Genomic DNA, 19,901 nt, shown 5'->3' with positions numbered 1-19,901 from the left:
ATCCCCTCCGGGATCCGGGCTGACAGGGCGGACAGCACCTGGTCGCGCCCCGGGCCTCGAGCGTGCGCGCGGTCGTGAAAGCGACGTCGCTGCCCCGCACCAATCGGCTGATGACGCGCGGCGGGAGGACACTCGCGCGGTCGGGCCTCACTCACCTGATTGGCCCACGTCGGATTCGTCGGGGCCCGCCACCTCCGACCGGCCGCATGCGCTAGAGTCTCCCGGGCCCGCCACCTCACCTCGGTCGCGGTCGCCAGCAGGCGCGACAAAACCCCCCTCGGGATTGCTGCGGTCGCGGTCGCCAGCAGCAGTGACAGAATCCTCCTCGGGATCCGGTTCGCCAACGCCTGACGCAGATGATGGATCTCCTGTGGCTCCGCCTCCTGTGGCCTCTCCTGTGGCGCCGCGCACAAGGCTACAGAAGGGAGTAACTACTCGCTTAAATTACAAAAATTTCTCTAAGATTGGTATGTCTTGCACAACTTGTGAGCCTAACAGTTTAATGACAGCACTTGGTGATCCGAGGTGGAAAGCAGCCATGGAAGATGAAATCATGGCATTGAGAAAAAATAAAACATGGCACCTAGTGCCCCCACGACCAGGCAGAAATCTGATTGATTGTAAGTGGGTCTATAGAATCAAGAAAAAAATCCGATGGTACCATAGACAGATACAAGGCAAGACTTGTAGCAAAGGGATTCAAGCAAAGGTATGGCACAGATTATGAGGATACGTTTAGTCCTGTTGTTAAAGCTGCAACAATTCGTCTTGTATTATCAATAGCTGTGTCCAGGGGATGGAGTCTGAGACAGCTAGATTTCCAGAACGCGTTCCTCCATGATGTTCTGGAAGAGGAAGTATACATGAAACAGCCTCCTGGGTTTGAGGATAAAAGTGCACCATCATATGTCTGCAAGCTTGATAAAGCCATGTATGGTTTGAAACAGGCACCTAGAGCATGGTATTCACGGTTAAGTAAGAAACTCCAGTCACTTGGCTTTGTTCCATCAAAGTCTGACACCTCTCGGTTCATTTATAACAAGCATAGAACATCCATATTTGTTTTGATATATGTTGATGATATCATTGTCACTAGCTCTTCTGATGGAGCCGTGACAGCACTGCTTAAGGATTTAGGCTCTGAGTTTGCTCTCAAGGATTTGGGAGATCTGCATTTCTTCTTGGGTATTGAGGTCAAGAAACATAGCAATGGTATTCATCTATCTCAAGCAAAGTATGCCACTAAACTGCTAAGTAGAATTGGTATGCAGAATTGTAAATCTTCACCAACACCCTTGTCTAGTTCAGAACCCTTGTCCTTGACAGAAGGAGAACCGTTGCACCAAGAGGACATCACTGGTTACAGAAGTCTAGTTGGTGGACTTCAGTACTTGACTCTTACTCGACCTGACATTTCTTTTGCAGTTAATAAGGTGTGTCAGTATCTTCATGCACCTACCACAGCACACTGGACAACTGCAAAACGAATTCTCAGGTATATCAGTAACACTATACACTTGGGTCTCACACTCAGCAAGTCACCTTCCACACTTGTTAGTGCATTCTCATATGCAGACTTGGCTGGTTGTTTGGATGATAGAAGGTCAACAGGTGGTTTTGCCATTTTCTATGGATCTAACTTAATATCATGGTGTGCAAGAAAGCAAGCCACTGTTTCTAGGTCAAGTACAAAAGCAGAATATAAAGCACTAGCAAATGCAACAACAGAAATCATTTGGGTTCAATCCATGCTCAAAGAACTTGGGGTAATTCAGACTCAGCCACCGTGCTTATGGTGTGATAACCTTGGTGCCACATACTTGTCTGCAAATCCAGTTTTTCATACCAGAACAAAGCACATTGAAATAGACTTTCATTTTGTGAAAGAACGTGTTGCCAACAAACAGCTTGAGATCAGATTTATACCATCCAAAAATCAGCTTGCAGATGGATTCACTAAAGCTTTGCCAGTCAGAAGTTTTGAAGAGTTTAAACGTAATCTCAACTTGTCATAGTTGTGATTATGGGGGAGTGTTAAACATATATTGTGCAGGTTGTTGGCGTGGCCTTGAGGTCCACGGCATAGTAGTTAGGAGGTTTATTCTTTTCATGTTTATCTCTCTTATCTCCTAAAACCCTCCTGTAATATCTCTGGTGGTTAGCCTCGACGCTGCCATCTCCTGTACCGATCCCCTCAATCAATATATATACACTGCGGGTCTCCATGTATGGAGATTGAGACGCTTCCATAATTTCCACAGGTTCATCTTACGGTGCTTGATCCCAATGACAGAAGGGAACCGACACGTAGTTGCTACTAAGGATACAACGATGGGGTCTATTTCTACATAAATAGATCTTGTCTACATCATGTCATTGTTCTTATTGCATTACTCCGTTTCTCCATGAACTTAATACACTAGATGCATGCTGGATAGCGGTCGATGTGTAGAATAATAGTAGTAGATGCAGGCAGGAGTCGGTCTACTAATCTTGGACGTGATGCCTATATAATGATCATTGCGTGGATATCGTCATGATTATTTGAAGTTCTATCAATTACCCAACAGTAATTTGTTCGCAAACCGTTTGCTATTCTCGAGAGAAGCCACTAGTGAAACCTACGCCCCCCAGGTCTCTTTCTCATATTATTTGCATTTGTGATCTATTTTTATTTGCTTTTTATTTTCAGATCTATTAAACCAAAAATACAAAAATACATTTCTGCACTTTATTTTATTTGGCATTCGATCTATCAATATTTACTACTCCCTCACGTCCGTTTGCCAATTTCTGGCGCCACTACCTGAAAGGGATTGACAACCCCTTTTACACGTCGGTTTGCGAGTATTTGTTATTTGTGTGCAGGTGTTGTTTACGTAGTGTTGTTTACGTAATGTTGCTTGGTTCTCCTACTGGTTCGATAACCTGGATCTCATAACCGATGGAAATACCTACCGCCGTTGTGCTGCATCATCCCTTCCTCCTTGGGGAAATACCAACGTAGCTTCAAGCCGCATCAGAGACCTCAGGCGAGCTAGCTGGCCTCGTTTCGCCTAGCACGGCGGCTTTGCCAGGCGGTGGCAAGGGCAACCACGACATGCTTCATCTCCGTGGAAAGGCTTTTCCCACAGAGCTTCGCCGCCAGCAGTCATGGGATGCAGCACAAGGGAGGAGGATTGGGAGGGGCTTGCGTTGTGCTGTGGAGTTAGCCAGGTGTGGATGCCTTTAAATAGCGGATTCCGGTGAGGCGAGTCGTCCGGGTGCGTCAATGCGCGATGCAGGAGTGGATTTCTCGGCCGGCGAGCCTGCTTAATGACGGCATACAGACAATCAACGACATTGAACGGCGCATAGTAGATATTTGTCCCATCCCGTCCAGTCACACGTCTCCGGCATTGAACAGGCGCGGACCCCAAAGACCCGTCGTGGACGGCGTGCTTGGCTGACGCCGCTTCAATGACGGAGGCAGTGAGAGGTTGCATCCGCCTTGAGCCGCCTTCAATGTTGAATGGCGCGCTCTACAACGGCATGAGTGCGTGCAGCTTGTGTCGAATGGGAACGCGCACTGGCGAGGGATGAGAGATTTTAATGGGACAGGGCGGTCAGAAGAGGGTGTCGGATCGGTTCGGACTCCCGCAAAGCCCCCCACGTTTTTCTCCGGTTTACGGAAGAAATCGTGTCCGGACCGCACCACGAATCGATACAGACCTGTTGGATGGCCTTCTTTATCCGGACAGCACGGTCCAAACGCATGCCGGAGGTTTGTTGGTCGTCGTTGAAGATGCCATAAGAAAGTTGGGGCGAGTGAGTTTAGCGGAAATAATTGCCTAGCCAGCACGAGAGTATTGGAGCTTGTGTACCTAACGAGAGCGACTGCGTAACCAGACACACGATCCGAGACACGGCTGTATTCTACACTCTCCTACTCCCGCTGGTACGGAGCATCTGCCCGCAAGTAAATCCAACCCGGCCGGAGGAGAGGCGGTTAAGCGATAGCGATAACACATCGACCGGATCGAGCGGCACCTCACGTTGTTCCTCCGCAGCCTTGTCGTCGGTTCCCTGTACACGCGCCTGTTACCACGGGTCCGGCTCCACCTCCCTCACGCTTCCCGACGCATCCACACCCGCCGCGCCACACGTGTCGCCGCCCCGCCCCGGCGCGCGCTCCTCCTTCCCCCAGTCCGCGCATCCGGCACGCACGCACGGCACACTCGCCTCCCCATTCCTTCCCCCCTCCCCTCTCCTCCTCTTCAAAGACCACCACTCCTCCCTCCCTCCCCCGACGCCCACCCCGAGGCCAGGGATCCCGAATGCAATCGCGGGCCGCAGTCGCCTAGCCGCCGCGAGGGCTCCACAGCGCGATCGAGGAGGGAGGGGGCTCCGCAGGCGAGGGCTAGCTGCGTGGCGCGTGCGCCGGGGTTGGATGAGAAGGGCGAGGGCGGCGGCGGAGGAGGAGGATGCGGAAGGCGTACAGGGACTCCCTCAAGGTGCTCGAAGCTGACATCCAGCACGCCAACACCCTGTAAGCGCCCCCGATTCCGACGCCCCGTCTCCGAATTTCGCCCCAAATTTGCCTGCTCGCCGCCCGCTCTCCCCTTTGCCGGTCGGAGGGATCGGTCCATGGGTCTCCGTGGGGCTCGTGGGACGCCTCGAGCGTCCGCCGCGGCTGCGCAATGCGGCCTTGGAGATCGATCGACCGACCGACCGATCGGTGGGTGGGTGGGTGAACCGCGCGTCGGCGCCTCCGGTTCCTCAGGCGGAATTCATAGAGGGGGTTGGTCTGGCATGGCAGTCATTTAGACTAGCATTATTATCATTATCCGTGTGCCCACGGGCGGTAGAATGGTGGCAGATCAGCAGCGGGAGGAGGAAGAGATCACATGTGTTCCCCATGTCATATTAAAACACTCTGCCCCATGTGTTTGCGTTGTAAATTATGCTAATCCTTTGGACGAAAAGGGGGAGGATAAGGCAGCTAGTGTGATTCAGGGCAAGGGAGTGGGATCTCTGACCGCGAGTGATCTATCTGACGTGCAGGGCGACTGAATTTCCGCGGGAGTACGATGGGGCGTGCCTGCAGATGCGGCTGTCGTTTAGCCCCGCTGCGCACATATTCCTCTTCCTGGTGCAGTGGACGGACTGCAGCCTCGCTGGGGCTCTCGGATTGATGAGGATCCTCATATACAAGGTTCCGTTGCTTGTTCAACCTCATCATGGCTGTTGGTTCGCTGCTCGTGCTTTAATGAGATTGTAGCTCGTCGTGCAGGTCTACGTCGATGGCACAACCACCATGTCGACCCATGAGAGGAAAGCCAGCATCAAGGAATTCTATGGTATGAGATAAGTTCCTTGTTACTTTGGCCGAAGTTCTGACTATGCTGCCTGTATACTGATTGTACTGTTTTATTGACCGGAATTGTTATACAGCTGTAATATTTCCTTCTTTGCTGCAACTGCAAAGAGGGATCACTGATATGGAGGACAAGAAACAGAAGGCCGTGTGCATGGAGAGGTACAGAAGGAGAGATGAAGACGAAACAAGCAGCTTATCTGATGTTGATGCTGAGAGGGAGGAGGAATGTGGGATCTGCATGGAGATGAACAGCAAAGTTGTGTTGCCCAACTGCACACACGCGATGTGTCTCAGATGCTACCAGGACTGGTATGCACAAACTCTCAGCTTCTCCCCATGCGTTTCGTGTGATTGCATTTCAGTGGCGTATAACCCTCCCACACCCTACCAAACATTGAGGCGTTGATAATGTGGCTTTATAGATAGGTTTTCGCCTCTCTCTGCTGCCTCGTGTTATGTATGTTAGCTACACTCCCTATTATCCTTCTGTCGCATGGATGTGTCTCTTGAGAATAATGGAAGTTTACACCCCACAAAACCAAACGTGGGGCTGTTTATAGTGTTGACTTGTGGATAAGCTTATGCCTCATTTTCAGGTTGCTTCTCCACATTTCTGTTCTTATAGCCTTATACACAATATCAAGCCTTCTAAATATGGCATCATTTTGATTTCGAGTGGCTAAACAGAACAGGAATAGTACTTTCTGAATGATGCAGCAATTTTTTTTTATGTATCTCCATTACTATGGGTTCCATCATACATTCCTGAAATGAGCAACACCCTACAAAGTGGATATCCAATTTGCAAACTGCGGATAGTCTAAAGATGCATTGACTGACGACTTAAGACTTCCCTAAACTGTATTCTGTTGTTCTTTGCTCTGAACAACATAACTCTGTATTTTATTGAGCACTGACTGTTCTCCTCGTTTTTGGTCCAGTTTGTGTACATGCTTTTTGTGCACCATCTGTGTAATCCAGACAGTGTGCTTTGTCAATTAATTAGGGATATGATAGTGTAGGTTTTGGTCGTACTTACATTTACTTCAGCTGGCCATTCACTAGTTAGACGCTGTGTGAGTTCTGCAGATCAACGTAGTTTCATGTTTCTGAAAAAGCTTGTAGTGCCATGTGGTGATTCATGTGTTTACTGTATCAGTTTTTTTAACAACTTCCACGTGGTGTTTCTACAATAGTTATGATTTATTTTCTTTCCTTGCCGCCCATGAACAGCTTATCTGGCAGCATAACATGGAATGTTCTCCTATACTTCTGGAGCTGCCATGTAGTTACGACCCTTACAACGTCTGTTTGTTGTTCCAAAACAATGCTTTAACAGAAAAATATTGTATATTGCAGGAACTCGAGGTCACAGTCCTGCCCATTCTGCCGCGACAACTTGAAGAAGACTGACCCTGGTGACTTGTGGATTTACGTCGAGGACGATGACGTGGTCGACATGGAGACGGTATCAAGAGAGAACCTCAGACGGCTGTTCATGTACATAAACAAGCTCCCTCTGATCGTGCCTGATGTCATCTTCAGTGTCTATGATTCCCACATAAAATGAATGGCGCGGCACTCCCCTTATCAAGGTCCTCAGCCAAGTGCCCAGCTCCTAAATATTTAATCTATTCCCAAAGCTCCCAAGCTCACTGGTTTCCATGCCTGTACCCAAGACCTTCGAAGTGCCTGAACTGTCGCATTTGTAGTCGCAAACTTTTTGTTTGTGCTTTAGATCTTATTTAGTGCGTACCTGCATGCTTAAGCTAAGCATATCCAGCCAGTTTGTATATATCTCACATGGCTCTGTTAATAGAGAACTGTAGCTTGCCCCAAATGGAGGCGGTGCTGTTTGATATCCTCCCATGTTTTCCCCCCTTTGTATAACTGTCTTCAGGTTTGAGCACTGAAGCTGGTACTTGTTTCTTAAGATTATTCTTTGCAGTTCGCATCTATAATTTCCATGCTATAAAATTATATTACCAAAGCTGCGAAAATTAATATGGATCGGAGGGACTACTGATTAATGCTTGTGAAATTGACATAACAATGAGAAGTTGCATTAAATTATATTCTCTTGCTGACAAAGTGATACAACAGTGAGGTTGGCTCTTCAGCAACAATATTTGCATTTGGTAATATCCGTTAGTCTGAAACTGCAACATCATAAATGAGTAATACATCCGCAGATTTTTACCTAGATACTGTTATTTGGGGCAATTTGGAGCGCAGACATTTCACAGTAAATAAGCTCAACTCATGTAAACTTAGAAGAAGAAAACAATTTGAACTCAACAACAGCACAATCGGCGAAGTGAAGAAGCCTTGGTGCTCCGATCCTGATGATTTCTAGAGATCCATGTACATCCGGTAAGCATTCCTCTGTGCGGAGTAGTAGCCCTCGATGGTGGCGTCCACCTGGAACCCGGCCTTCCGGTAAAGCGCTACCGCGGCCGTCCTCGCCGGGTCGACGTGGAGGGACACCCGCTGGACCCGCCGCCTCCGGCACCTGTCCACGGCGGCCTGCAGCAGCGCCTCGCCCAGGCCCTGCCTCCGGCAGCTCTCCTTCACTGCACGCACGCACGGGCCAGGAGTTCAGACCAAAAGCTTCGACTGGGCAGGGTGGTAAAATCAGTGCGAGGGTCTCACCGGCGAGTTTGGTGATGGAGGCGCAGAGGGAGGTGGCGCAGGTGTACATGGCGTACCCGGCGACCTCCTCGTCGTCGCCGACGCCGGACGTCGAGTAGATCAGGCCGGTGTTCCGGCGTTTGAGCTCGTCGTGGAACGAGCGCGCCAGCGACTCGTGCTTCGGGAAGATCCTCTTCTCCAGCCGCACGATGTCGTCGATGACGCGGCCAGCGCGCTCGTGCGAAGGGTCCAGCTCGAGGATCGTCGCCTCGGTCGCGGCCGCCGCCATAGCTCGTCACGGATGGGGGGACCGAACGTGGAGCTCTCTTTTGCAATTTTCCCCCGCTTCTTCCCCGATTAGAAAATCAGTAGACCTATATAGCAGCAAAAAGGGAAATTGCTTGGACAGAACTATATCAGTAATTTTGGCAAGCAACTTGTGAACTTTTTTGTTTTTGAGAGACTTCAGAACATTGTTCATGTGTACCTCGTGGTTGAATTTGCAAAATCCCAGTTGGTTCATCATTGTGACTTTCTCCGTTTTTTTCATGGAAAGGATATTTATTGATCAAGGCATAAGGTTATGACAATCAGCAGCCACAATGCTAGTGATTTCCTCCGGGGTATTACACAACCAACAAGAAGTGGGTTCTTGCGATCTACCCGTAGAGGCGATGCTATGACCGGCTACATTACCTTAACGCTTAATCTTTTCTAACCGATGACAGTGATCTAATCTCCATAATGTGATGTGCATGCATCGACCGATCCTTTCTCAGCTTCTCGATCGTCTCGATCGTGAAGTTGAGCTCCGTCCAGCTCAAGGCGAGGTAGATTCCTTCCCGGATTGCAGCAAGCTCGGCCTCAAGCGTGTTGTTACAAAAATTCGACTATCTGATTGCCGCAAAAATAACCACTCAAACATGGTCTCTGGTTGTGACCTTCTTTTGAGGAAAATCATTCTTATCTCATTTTAGGAAAATCATTATGATTTTCTTTTAGCATAACTAGTGCAGATGCAAGCATGTTGTTTTATATGCTAAGTATTGTTTTTGTTTTCCAATGAGTGGTATCAAAGGAATTTGGCAGGCCTGGATTCTGGCAAAAAAGATGTTTCTTTGGCAGGTGGCCAAGAAATCGGATATCGAGTGGTAACCAGGTCATCATGAGCCACGAGCCAGGTGATGGCAAATGTGTGTGGTGTGGTCTTGACGAGAACTGCGACCACATTCTCTTTACATATATTGTGACGAGAATTGCATGGAGTGTGCCGAGGGAGGCTGTTGGTTGTGCGGCGAACCTGTCTGGTTTCGCGGACTTCCACGCCTTGTCCAGGGATCAAGAGGGAAGGATCGTAGGTTGGCTTGAGTGGGGTTCGCCACGCTAGCTTGGATGCTATGGACAACTCATAATAAAGCGCTTATCGAATGAAAATCGTTTCGCCATCCAGCTGTAAGATCCCAATTTTTATTAAATTTGGATGTTAATAGAATCATTCAATGCATATCATATTTCTTTGCATTTTGGAGTTTTTTGAAATATTCAAATATTATTTTTCCACTCGAGAAAAACAAATGAGAGGGGATAAGATGACTTCCTCAAATTTATAAAAGAGTGGGAAATTTTATTTTGAATATTATTTGAAGTTTTGGAGTTTATTGGTATTTATTTTATCTGCAAAAAGTGCATTAATTGCATTAGGAAAATATTTTCAAAATATTATGTGCTTATGTTAATGTTCATTAGGCTCTAAATATTGTATAGTTATTTTAGAAATTATTGTGGTGTTTTTATTAATTCATTTGAATTATTTAGGGCCATTTTAGTGTTCGGTTTAAAAAAAACACGCACGCACGCACTCACCCGCCTGGACCGAAACCAGTTCGGCCCAGGAGCGCCCCGACCGGCCCAGCTGGCCATTTGCCCAAGGCCAGCGCCCCAGCACCCCAGCGCTCGACGCCTCCGCCCGGTCGACCGCCCCGCGCTCGCCCTCGCTCGCCTCCCTCGCTGCCGCGGCCAGGCGGGCCCCGCACGTCAGCCCGTCCCCAACCTCCCGCACCGCGCGGGATAAACATCCTCGCCGCGCTCCCGCAACCGCCACTCGGCTCCCTCGCGGATGAGGCTTATCCGCAGCTCCGTAGAGCTCCTAGCCGCGCCTATATAAAGGCCAGGACCCCCTCTTCCATCCTCGCCGTCCCGCTTCTTCCCACGCCGCTCCTACCGCCCGCAGTCGTCGCTTGGATCTCGCCGGCCGAACGGACCTCGCCGGAGCATTCCGCTGCCAGTAAACCACCCCGAGCCCTTGTTCCTTCGTCAAGCGTGCCACCGTGAAGTTGCTCGTCTTTTTGACACCTTTTCCTCGCCTAGGTCCCGCCGGAGACGACGCCCGACATCGCCGGAGCCCACGGAGCGCCGCCGCCTTCGTCTCGCCGATCCCCGACGCCCCTGAGGAGCCCTGACACCACCATCCGGACGCCCACGCCGCGCCGCACCTCCCTGTCTTCTTCCCCGCCGCCGAGGACCGCCGTAGCCGCTGCCCCGCCACCGCCCCGCGCCGCCGTCCTCTGCTCGTCGCCGACGTCGCCAACCGCTGTAAGCCGCCGCCCCACTCCTGCCCGTTAGATCGATCACCGACGGCCCGATTAGATTAGGTTCATTTTTTATTTTGCGAAGAGGTACGCGGTTAACCGCGGTTCCCTTAGACCATGCGGTTTTATTTAAACCGAGCGTCGGTTTTTCTTTAGTTAGCCGCCGCCGTTTTTTTTTCTATTTAGCGGCCGTTCGCCGTATAGCCTCCGCAGCGGACGCTGCTCGGCCAGCCAGGAGCCGCCACGTGGCCAGGGACTTGGTTGCGATAGTTTTCTTCCTGTTTAGTCGCTGTAATTAGCAGATTAGTCCCTGAACTTCGAGTAGCCACAACTTTTTAACCGTAGATCCAAACTCGATGAAACCAGCGGCAAATTCTTCGTCATGTTTAGATCTATCCAGTGGTATCTTTTTTGTAAACTTTTGTCAGATTCAAATTTGAATTTATTCAGATTCGAATTCGAACTTCAAATGGCCATATCTCTCAAACCGTAGCTCCGATTAAGTTGATTCTTTTTGCATTCTGTCACCGTAGCCAAACCCTATCACCTGGACCTTTGTCACAATAATTTTCACACACTAGAATCTGTCCATTAATATTTTTACTAGTATGCATAGTATGCACTATAGTTCACATCACTTCTTGAACCATAGGCCCATGTGGTTTTGCACTTAGAATATTTTTTTGCTAGTTAAGTGTGTTGTTTGTTCATTTGGTTTTTCTGAGACTTTTTGCTTTGCATGTTCTTCTTGGTTCTCTGAAATGTTTGCTTATGTTTGTTTATCTTCTTTGCGATAGATTGCCCGGAGTGCGAAGCAGAATATTATCAGTCTTTAGAATTCAACCAGTAGTACCAAGGCAAGTTGCATCTTGATCATGTTTCATTACCTATGTTTTTATTATGCACTTAGTTCTTTGCGGTAGGAATGCATGGTAGGAATTGATGCCGCATGACTATGCTTTTCACCCAGTAGTTCATTGAGGTAGGTCTGAACCTTATAACATTGTCGCCATCGTTTTACATTATGTTGTGTCGCTAAGTAGACGTGGATTGGGAAGTGATCATTGTAAAGTATGAGTGACAATGTAGTAAATAGGACCTAAGATAATTAATGAACTACCTGGGCGGAAACTTGTTGGAATGGTGGCAAAGTACAGTGGGGCACGCATGGGAAATCCATGGTGGTGCACCACTAGTGGACCGTCCGCTCAGGCTCAAAGAGACCAATCGTATTCTCATGTCTAGAAGCTTACGTGTGCAGCCACAAGCCAATATGGGCTCTGGCTTAGTTGAGTAGTTAGTGTGACCCCTTCCGGGATGGGCTAGCAGATGTAGAATGATGTAGGTGTACCGGCCTATCCGTGGGTTAAGGGGGAACATTTTCGAAAGACTATGTCTCGATCTTCCGATCATGGAGGTGGTCGAGTCTTGTGGGGAAAAGTGCGCAACCTCTGCAGAGTGTCAACCTAATCGATTAGCCGTGTCCCCGGTTACGGACAAGTTGAGCATCTAGTAGTGGAAATGCCGGGAGATCTCCCCACCTTTAATTAAACAGTTGGGTTTTAAATGAAACTTGGGAACGGATGGAGTTGGGTTTGCCAACTCATCCTATGCAAATGTGTAGTAGTAGAATAACATCTTTCCTAATAGGGAAAAACTAGCTTTATGCAAAAAAACTAAACTTAGAGCTTTCCACTAGCCAAATTGCATGTACAAGTAGGTTCTTTACACTTATGATGTGACTTGCCAGTACATTCAATGTACTGACCTATATGGCTGCAACTTATCACGTTGCAGATATATCCCACGAGGATTAAGGTGCGATAGGTCGATGTTCTACACTCAACCTTGCTCGTGGAGTTGGACTCATTTACTACTTTGCTTCCGCAGTATTTGTTTATTGGCTCTATGCCCTATTTTGTAATAAATGTATTGCTCCTAGACTATCGATGTAATAAAGAGATGTGTGTTATTTCTGTTATTTCATCGAGTACCGTGTGTGCTAGCAAGTCGATCCAGGGACTAGCACGGTAAGCACAGAGACTTCGACTCTTACCGAGTCGGGTCGCTACACTAGCTGACTTGATGTACAAGCTGGTGGTGCTTTTGCAGCTATGGAAGTTGCTAACAAGACCCAAGGATCGAGCGCAGGTGGAGCAGCTTATCACCAGGTTGTGTGCAAGATGCATTTAGTTACGACGACCTACGAGGACTGACATCACCGACTAGGAAGCCGCCCACCCGCCTGTCGCTCACTTTGAGTAGTCATATATCTATCTTTCTCGTTTTGCAGGCACTGCATCGCTATGCTTGGCCCTCGTGGCCATGTGTCATACTATTTGCTTTTTCTTTTGCTACACTCCTCGAACATTTGCTGAACCTTATAAGGGCCTCATTTTAAGGTCGGGCATGTGCCTTTCTAAAAAAATATAAAAATATACACCTTCACTTCGAAGTTATAGTTTTGCCCTTACTCAATCTTCTTGAAGTTTGATAAAGTCTACATAAAAAAATATTTGCATCCACATCAATGTAGTTTTAGGTTTGGAATAAACAAAATGATGTCATAGATATTAACATTCTTTTACACATTTGACCATATACGGAGGAGCTTTACAAGACAAAACTATACATTAAATTAACTTTGAATGGTGGGAGTATGTGTGAGATCTTAATTGATCGCAATTTCTATCTCATCCTAAGACATCAAACTATACATGTGGTCTATGAATATCCAAACTAAGGATACATCGTAATACGAATGCATATACAATGCTCAACAAGACTACGGTGTGAATGTGCATTGAATTGTATCCTTTCAAAACCATTAGCATCAAATGAACACCTTTTTCTTGAATAGTAGTTCTCTGGACCCGAAGCTTCATTAACAATAACGTTGGTGATAGTACGATGCTCAAACAAGAAAAGAAAATTACATCCCAGACCCTGTCATTTGCATGGGGGATCCTAAACTGAGAACGAAAAAACACAAACGGGTTCAAAACGCAGCTCGGGCGCAAATCAGCCCTGCCGCCATGGGATGACACCACTTAAAATTACAGGTCCCCCACTGTCGCATCTCCAATGACCGAGCTTGCCGAAGATAGGATAAGTGCCTCTACAACATTGATGCAATGCCTCCCTTTAAGCATGATGGAAGGAGGAGGAAGAAAAGGAGTCGCCTCATAGCTCCAGCTGACCTTTCCTCCGATCAGAAGATTCACCGGAGGTTATAAGCAGGCGTCGTTGCTCCATCACAAACATCGAAGAAGTAACATCAGTCTCTAGTCGACCAGAGCATGAACTCATCGTCTTCCCTTCTCTATCCGATCCCCATCACCTTGATGGCGACCCAGGAACAGGAAATGAGAAGTAAAACCTCCATATGAGGGATGTAGGCGAGCTTATTTTTGGGGAACGTCGTCGTTTCAACCCTTCAAACTCATGGCCACGGAGCATCGCAAACCACCACACAAGCTTGAATATTACTATGACACACTCTAGGTAGGCATAACGCCAAATGTCTCGAAGACAAACGACCTAGACCTAGTAATATATACATGGAATCTCCCCCGACCACCTCTTCCGCTCCTACTTCGGTCGACATCATCCACGAAGAAGAAAGGGGATCGGGGCAAGGCCTTGCACATGAGACAATTTCAAGGGGATAAGCATGGAATATGTGTGTGTGTGTGGGGGGGGGGGTATTCCCTTTTTGGCATCTCGAATAGTACCTTACATCTTAGCTTGTTGTGTTCCATCACTATTGTTGTGACTGCATAGACTCCACAAACAACTCCTTCCCCCACTTATTGTGGTCACTACCGACTTTGCTATGCCATTGCTTCTAGGTCTTGCCAGTTGTATCGTCCCACCTAGCACTCGTTTAGGACAGTGAGGTCCATCGTCGAATGCCCGTAAGCATTGAGCCTAGGCATCCGTACTTTACAAGCAACGGAGAAACATACTCACTTATGGCAGCGCCAAAGGTGGTGCATCATAAAGTATCCTTGCAATTTGAAACTCATTATCTCCATTAGGTCAAACACCAATTCAAATCAATCAAAAACAACCAAACCTATTTGAGATTTTTTTTATTTTTAAAAAATGTTGATTGGCTCAGATATATAGTTGAGCGTTAATGAGTAAGTTGCGCAAAATCACCACATTTAGGACCAGGGTTACAGTAAACCCCCACTTTTTCAGGAAAAAAGTTTATACCCTCGTTTTTTAGGGCCATAAAACAAGCTGAATAGCCCCCAAAACAACATTAGGCCGAAAAGAACATGGCCCACACGAGCGCCGCGGGCCAGACCATTTACTAAAGGGGCCGTGCCTGGGCCTGGGGGCGCGGCACGCGGGCCGGCACGGATCGGCCTGTTAAGTAAACGTGCCACGCCAGGCACATTTAGACTTGGGTCGGGCCGGGCCGGCCCAGATGGCCAGCTACGTCTGAAACGCAAAAAGAAGCCCCAAACCCCCCAAATCCCTGCCTTCGCTTCTCTGGAGACGGGTTGCGGCGCCGGCGACGAGGCACGGAGCGAGATGGCGAGCTCGGCGCTGAGACGATCTCTTCCACGACGCCTGCTCACTTCCGACCCATCATCCGCCGCAGCCTCCTTCTTCCGCCGCTCCTTCCTGTCCGGTAAGCACCCCCAGCCCCTCCCTCCTCTCCCGCGCAGTATTTCCGACATCCGGACCTAGCTCACCCGTTCTCCATTCCGTCACAACCAAAACATCGAATCGAATGGAGCCGGGAGAGATCTAGGTTTAAATCAAACAGGAATTGATGTTTCAAGTCCTCTAGCGATGCTGTTTTTGTTTTTCTCACACGCCGGTTTGCTGTGAATGTTGCTTCGCAGGAGAGGGCGCGGGCGAGAGTGCGGACGACTTTGAGAAACGTCTGTTTGAGTCAGATGACAAGTCATTCTTCGGGAAGCTCGATGGGGTTGGGAGCTCCTTTGGAAGACACGGCACGGGCTCTGGAATGGGTGCTTTTGGTCGGCCCGAGTTTGGTCAGAGGAGTAGTAATGGTGGGTTCATGGACGGTTTCGATTCCTTGAACGATGGCATGAACGAGAAGTTGGACGACGCGGCCCGCACCTTTCATATGACGGAGGAGGTTGAGGATGATGACTACGATTTCAGGCCAGATGTGAATTACAAGCGTGGCTCGACTTACAATGTCCGGGTAAGAGGGATAACTGTTTGTTACTTTGGTGATTCAAGTACTATTTGAGAGATCACAATTCCTTTGCAGTCTTGAGATTTAGTCTAGCATATACAAGTATTCAGGAAGTGTGTCTAAATGTGTAAGCTAGATTCTGCGGAATTAATATATTATACCACACGGCGTAGTAACTCTTTTGTGGATAGATGTTTGTCAAAACAGAATGAAATTGCTCGTCTGATCCAATATTGCCCCAAAACCACGAACCACCAGAAGATATTGTTAGCTATCTAAATACTCCCTCTGTCCCAAAATGTAAGATCATTTTTGACACTATGATGATATTGTCAAAAATGATCTTACATTTTGGGACGGAGGGGGTAACATTTATCATTTAATCATGCAAGCATCCGTCTGTTATCTACTGGAATGGTACTCTTCTAACACCAGATTTTATTCAACTCTACTGCATACAGGATCTTGACCTTACAAGACCTGCAGCCCCAAGGAATCCTCCAAGACCTCAGTTTGAAACGTCTACAAAGGAGGTTTTAAGGAAAGCCGATTTTAGGGTGAGTTAATCTGCTTGGCAACCTATGCAAACTGGCCACACTTTTTGTTTAAAATTATAAATGGTACTCCCCCTGTCTCAAAATATATGAGTGTCAAAAAACATCTTATATGGAGTAGATTTTACAGTACTTTGGCAGCTTTTAGAGTCTTGAACTATTAGCCGGTATAAAGTTCAGGGATACTATGACTATGGTAATATAATCCCCAAATATCTGTGCTAATTTGTCCAAATATCTGGTGACACTACTCTAAGCTTGTGAGGATTCTGGCATTTTCTATTGATGCTTTCTATCGCTGTATTTGAATGTAGCAATTATTAGCAAGTTCAGTATAGTTAAACTGACGTGTTGCTTATTATTTGGTTGATTTGAGTTATTGCCTCACATTCTTCTATCTTTGTAACTCGATGTTTTAGATGCCAATACTGGAGCACAGCAAGTATCAAAGCCAGATTAGGATGTTATATGGGCATAAAACATAACGTTTTTTCCTATTTTCCTTACTTATTTCCGAAAACCACTCATGTGTTACCACATAACCCCTGCCTACTTCACATTCACAAAGTTTTCATACGAGTCTACTAGTCATAGGTTTCTATCTTGTTAGTTCTATCGGAGACCGGTATGGAACCCACTATGAGTATATATTCAGGTATGCTTCTAACTTCACCTCACGCCATAAACGGAATCCCTATGATGAGCGCAACTGTATTTACAAGTTCAGTAGCCTGACTGAGCTTTCTCCTCAATATGGATGTGGTGGTTGTTTATAAACTCCTTGAAAATGGGACAGACTTATTATTGCAACACCTGCATTATAGAAGAAGATGGACAAAATACCAATCAGCACAAACAAAGGTTGAAACTTTTCAAGAGCAAGACCATATCACTACGCAAGTTCTGCTAGCCTACAACCCAATGAGCACAAAGAAAACTTGCAGCAACCATAGCCCGAATCTTCTCAAGCACAACAATGAACTTGTTCCTCGCCAAACAAAAAATGACCTTGTGGTATCCTTAGTTCGTGTTGCCTAGAGCTTGTTTATCAGGCTTGTTCTATTATTGATCTCTCAATTCCAAAATACATATTGCTGAAACCTTCTTGAAGAACAGACACATTTGTTTTGTCCTGCATGTCATGTGCTTGGCAATAGGCACCATCCATACCTTCCCCTACGAAAAACTAAAAAACGTACATGTATTGACAGCTACAAGCAGAACTTTAAAAGAAAAATATTCGAATCTTGGCATACAGTTGACATCAGCAAAAAATAAATCTTCCTTTCCGGTCGCAACTAACAAAATAAAAACTCTTGGGGAGTCTGTAGAAGCCTCTCACATGGTTATTCTTGCTGCCACACATGGCAGCATAATGGAACTAGTCTGTTAGAATTGAGCTAGTTTGAAACAGCAAGATTGTGTAATTGAACTCTGGGTGTGGGGGTTCACAGGGAACGAGGCACATGAACAAATTGTGCACTCCGTTGCAAAACATGGGATATATTTTGATTTGTTAAGATAAGGTTTCAACCAACAATTAATCCGTCAATATGTGGTTTATCCGTTTATGTGATACAAAGTTACAATATAAGTACGTACGTTTGAATCAAACTGATGACATGTCACTAGATTTGAATTCGGACCTTGTCTTAACTAATAAAAATACTGCCTACATTTTGACAGTGCGAGTAAAGGGTAATGGTGTAAGTTGGTAAGATGTAAATGGGGTAATGTTTTGGTTGGAAGTCTGCCACTACCAATTTTTGTAAATAACTACCTACAGATAGCGGCCTTTATGCATGTATACGTAGTTTTCGAGAGGCCAACTTTGATCTGCTTCATACATTTCGATATCTTGAGCTATTACAATTGTCTTGAACAAGTTGCAGTTTCTGACCACAGTAATTATTCCTTGCAGAATGTTAGATTCCTTTCCAACTTTCTTACAGAAGCTGGCATTATCATCAAGAGGAGTCAGGTAATAGGGTACTTTCTTGGCTTTTATGTAAGATAAGAAATATTGGGTGGAGAGGTTCGTGCCTTCCTGATATATAATATAAATTCAGATCGTGCTTTCTCAGATTGTTGCCAATAATGCATATTCTCTTCTTCAGAGATGAATGACACCTTTCTTATAAAGTGGTGTCAGATTTCAAGTACCAACTGCCCTTTAATGTATTATGTTTTAAATGTTACTCTTATGGAGCCATCAGTTTATTTTGAATGATGCCCTTCACTGATGGTGCTGCTGTTGAGGTGTTCATTGTTCATGCTCGTCGAGCACAAACGTTTTCATGCTTAATCTATATTATAATTAAGGTGTGATATGTAAGTATCATCTCTGTCAGTTTTCAGGGTCAGCCTCACAAACGTGTTCATGCTCTTCACTGATGTATTTCCTTGCCCATTGTCGTTCTAACTTATTTATCTGCTCTCCAGACCAAGATAAGTGCGAAAGCTCAGCGCAAGGTTGCGAGGGAGATTAAGACAGCGCGTGCGCTGGGACTGATGCCTTTCACGACGATGGGCAAGAAGCCGTTCATGTTTGGCAGAAGTGCAGAGGAGGATGCTTCAGAGGAGGAGTATGGGTACGACTTCGTCGAGAAGGATGCTGGGCCTGAAGACGCCGTTGCCGATGCCGATGCCGTGCCCGATGTGGAGACCGCGTAAACAGTCTGGGCGTTGTCGCCTCTACGAGCTTGCCCAATTTGCAAACTGCAGATGTCTAAAAATGCAGCGGCCGACGACTTGAGGATATTGCGACGAACTGTTACTTTGTTCTTTGTTCTGAAGGGGATATGCCCTGTGCTCAGTTATCCTCATTTTCAGGTTCGCCTCTGAAAGAGAATGTGCGGAGCACATAATAAGCATATGCTCATTTTGCTTATGGTTTTAGAAGGAGATATGCCCTTTTGCTCACTTTGCCCTGTGATGTCGACCTGCGCGAAAAAGGAACGTGCACCAGCAGCGCGCATATTTATTTCCATTTCGCTTTCGGTTAGGTGACATGTCGGTGTGCTGTTGGTTGCACCTCTCAAGTGTCAATCATCATAAATTGGGTGTCGGGGTAGAGCGTTTGCAGCATATTCGTGTGCACTCTACGAATATGTGGTGGAACTAAACGGGCAAACAGTTTCAGGGAATAATGGTACGTACTCCCTCTGTATCGGCGCATCAGTCATATAATGAAAACCATATACTAATTCTAAAACACTTAGACATGATGCATTAACTCAATCAACCAATAACAGACAGGGGTATGTTTTTGGTTACTTAGAGTACCTAGCACAACATGCAGTGGTTAGTTCATTGCATGCAAAAGTATAAATTAGCAAATAAACACTAAATTCTCTCGTTTTTTCCTCCACCTTGGTCGTGGTGCACAGTCGTGGTGCACAACGTAAGATGACTTATGCACCGATACGGAGGGAGTACTACATAATTCCAATTTTTTAATTTGCTTTCATTTTCACCGAAAAAGTATCCAGTGATAGGACTTTTTACGTGAACTACGTACCGTGGCATTAGCACACAAAATTCAAATCTAAATGTCTTCCGAAAACCAAAAAACTCTCTGGATG

The 19,901-nt window shown here is 46.7% G+C and overlaps 3 protein-coding genes across 3 annotated transcripts; 2 read left to right on the top strand and 1 right to left on the bottom strand.

Moving 5' to 3' along the window:
• The first annotated feature begins 4,180 nt into the window (after positions 1 to 4,180).
• On the top strand, positions 4,181 to 7,292 carry LOC123181223 (E3 ubiquitin-protein ligase AIRP2). Its single transcript, XM_044593482.1, has 5 exons — positions 4,181 to 4,528; positions 5,044 to 5,194; positions 5,273 to 5,339; positions 5,434 to 5,668; positions 6,719 to 7,292. Exons 1-5 carry the CDS (start codon positions 4,464 to 4,466, stop codon positions 6,927 to 6,929), a joined length of 729 nt encoding a protein of 242 aa, XP_044449417.1. The 5' UTR covers positions 4,181 to 4,463; the 3' UTR covers positions 6,930 to 7,292.
• A 121-nt stretch (positions 7,293 to 7,413) lies between these two features.
• Positions 7,414 to 8,375, bottom strand: LOC123181224 (uncharacterized protein YxbD). Its single transcript, XM_044593483.1, has 2 exons — positions 8,012 to 8,375; positions 7,414 to 7,932 (listed from the first exon to the last, which is right to left on the bottom strand). The coding sequence occupies exons 1-2, from the start codon at positions 8,277 to 8,279 to the stop codon at positions 7,712 to 7,714; spliced, it is 489 nt and encodes a 162-aa protein (XP_044449418.1). The 5' UTR covers positions 8,280 to 8,375; the 3' UTR covers positions 7,414 to 7,711.
• Positions 8,376 to 15,011: 6,636 nt separating this feature from the next.
• LOC123181222 (uncharacterized) lies at positions 15,012 to 19,239 on the top strand. The gene is made up of 5 exons (XM_044593481.1): positions 15,012 to 15,223; positions 15,441 to 15,769; positions 16,225 to 16,320; positions 18,239 to 18,298; positions 18,760 to 19,239. Exons 1-5 carry the CDS (start codon positions 15,124 to 15,126, stop codon positions 18,988 to 18,990), a joined length of 816 nt encoding a protein of 271 aa, XP_044449416.1. The 5' UTR covers positions 15,012 to 15,123; the 3' UTR covers positions 18,991 to 19,239.
• The last annotated feature ends 662 nt before the right edge of the window (positions 19,240 to 19,901 follow it).

The sequence above is a fragment of the Triticum aestivum genome, chromosome 1D (assembly GCF_018294505.1).
Source record: "Triticum aestivum cultivar Chinese Spring chromosome 1D, IWGSC CS RefSeq v2.1, whole genome shotgun sequence".
Taxonomy (NCBI): Eukaryota; Viridiplantae; Streptophyta; class Magnoliopsida; order Poales; family Poaceae; genus Triticum; species Triticum aestivum.
Note: the sequence above shows the minus strand (reverse complement) of the source record. Positions and strands in the feature narration are given on the sequence as shown.